We start from the raw sequence: 1951 nt of genomic DNA on the forward strand, positions 1-1951 counted from the left end.
GTTTAGACATCAATTCGGTTGATAGGTTTTCTTTTACATTCAACTTTTTTATTTGGTAGCTTAATTGCGCTGTTAATTACAGTTATTCGTTTAACATTTCGTTTCTTATATTATTCATATACATACATACATACATACATACTTAACTATACAGATAGATATACATATATGTTTATGTACATATGTACGCATGCAATTGAGTAGTTAAGTCGTTTAATATGAAACTTTGCCATGCAGCAGCCGCACGTAAGGATTATCTAGTGTAGAGAGGGAGCGAGTGAGTAGCACTGCAACTTTTTCAATATTTGTAAATAGGTATGTATTATTATTTGCTTTTTCCCCCTACTAAATATTTTTCTTATCGCCGCATGTTTTTATCGCTTTCTTGTCACCGCCATGTGTTGTTGAGTAGTTGCATTTCATCCATTAATTATTTTTTGATATTATGTAATAATCTCTTCTTTTTTTCGTAATTATTTATGTACTTATTTACAGGTGTGTTCTTCGAGCACCTTCACACAGACATCACATTTGACCTGGCAGCACCAGTGAAATTTGCAATTACATCGCTCGCGTACCACAATGTTTTTGGTGTTGTAGCCTCGACCGCAACATAAAATGCCGCAACCATCCAGACCGGAGGATGTCTTATTGCAGATGCGGCCGTGAGTGCCTATAGATGAAAAAAAAGAGATAAAGTTGATTGTAAAAAAATTTAAGTTTCCTAGAGAGCAAGAAAAAATAGTATATAGCGCAAACAGAGAGTCATTGAAAGAGTTATATGGCAATATAGAAAATACGATCGAGATAGCTAGACTCTATTAACCGTTGTCCAAAAAACCCATCCATGGCAAACCGTATATGTATGCACATAGGTAAGTTAAACGGGAAATGAACTATGGAAGCTAACAAAATTGTATATATAAACTTTACATCACTTTTCGATAGCTCTGATTGTTTCTGACAAATTAATTAATCATTCCATACGGTCAAAACGGCCCTTAGACGATAGAAGGTTAAGTATCGATTAAGGTCTGCTTATTCCCGAAGAAGCTTGTAGCAGATGTCGTCATCCATGGGAAACGCCTTCCTTATTAACCGACTTCAAAAAAAGGAGGAGGTTATCAGTTCGCCGATATCTTTATTTTTTTTTATGTATGTTACCGCATAACTTTGGACCAAGTAAACCGATTTCGATAATTTTTTTTTCATCGGAAAACCTTGTTTAGATCCGATAATTGGATCGTGAAGAAATTAACGGTAATCTTAAATTTTTGTATGACAATTGAAGTCGGTTTTGTTTCTTGCTTAAAAAGTACTTGTATTAAAAAATATTTGTGAAATTGTGGAAGTCAAACATATGTATGTTTATGTATTTTTAGATACATTTATCTGCCTTTAGGTATAGCTTTTCCCACAAAATACAATTTAAAAGATGGCATTTTCCATACCGGGTAAGGCCATCAATTTGGACTCGTTCAATTCCCCGGTCATGGACGGTGTTTTCCAAGCTATGCTGTAAAAGGCTGCTCACCCGGTGGTACCGTGGCTAGAGCATACATACATACATGTAAAAAAATACAGAATTTTGGTCGAAAATAATTTTGAATCCAGAACATTACTTACTCTTTCTTGCATAACTTTAAAATACATAATTTTGACACGAAATAATTTTAACTGCAAAGCATTTTTTCACATTTTTTTTTGAAGCTCTCAATGCTTCCTCTCACAAATATACCAGGGTTATTCCGTTACAGAAAAAATTTTATCGATTTCGAAGTATATATAGAATGTACCAAATTTTTTACTCACCTGGCCACTGCAGCTGTCGACTGTTGCGACACCAATCGGGACTCTCGTCCAGATAAACCAAATCATGCGCCGTTGGCACTTTAAATTGTGGATCCTTCACCTGTAGTCGTCCACGTTTGTTGAGTTTCACCTCGGTAGA

The 1951-nt window shown here is 35.2% G+C and overlaps 1 protein-coding gene across 1 annotated transcript; it reads right to left on the minus strand.

The window, feature by feature from the left end:
* Window positions 1-328: 328 nt before the first annotated feature.
* On the minus strand, window positions 329-1951 carry LOC118756436 (protein Wnt-5-like; the record flags this gene model as incomplete). Its single annotated transcript, XM_036491201.1, is given in 2 exon segments — window positions 329-673; window positions 1813-1951. Coding segments are annotated over 2 exon segments (327 nt in total), but the record flags the coding sequence as incomplete, so codon positions are not given.

This window comes from Rhagoletis pomonella, unplaced genomic scaffold (genome assembly GCF_013731165.1).
Source record: "Rhagoletis pomonella isolate Grant_MI unplaced genomic scaffold, Rhpom_1.0 Rhpom_scaffold_10257, whole genome shotgun sequence".
Lineage (NCBI taxonomy): Eukaryota > Metazoa > Arthropoda > Insecta > Diptera > Tephritidae > Rhagoletis > Rhagoletis pomonella.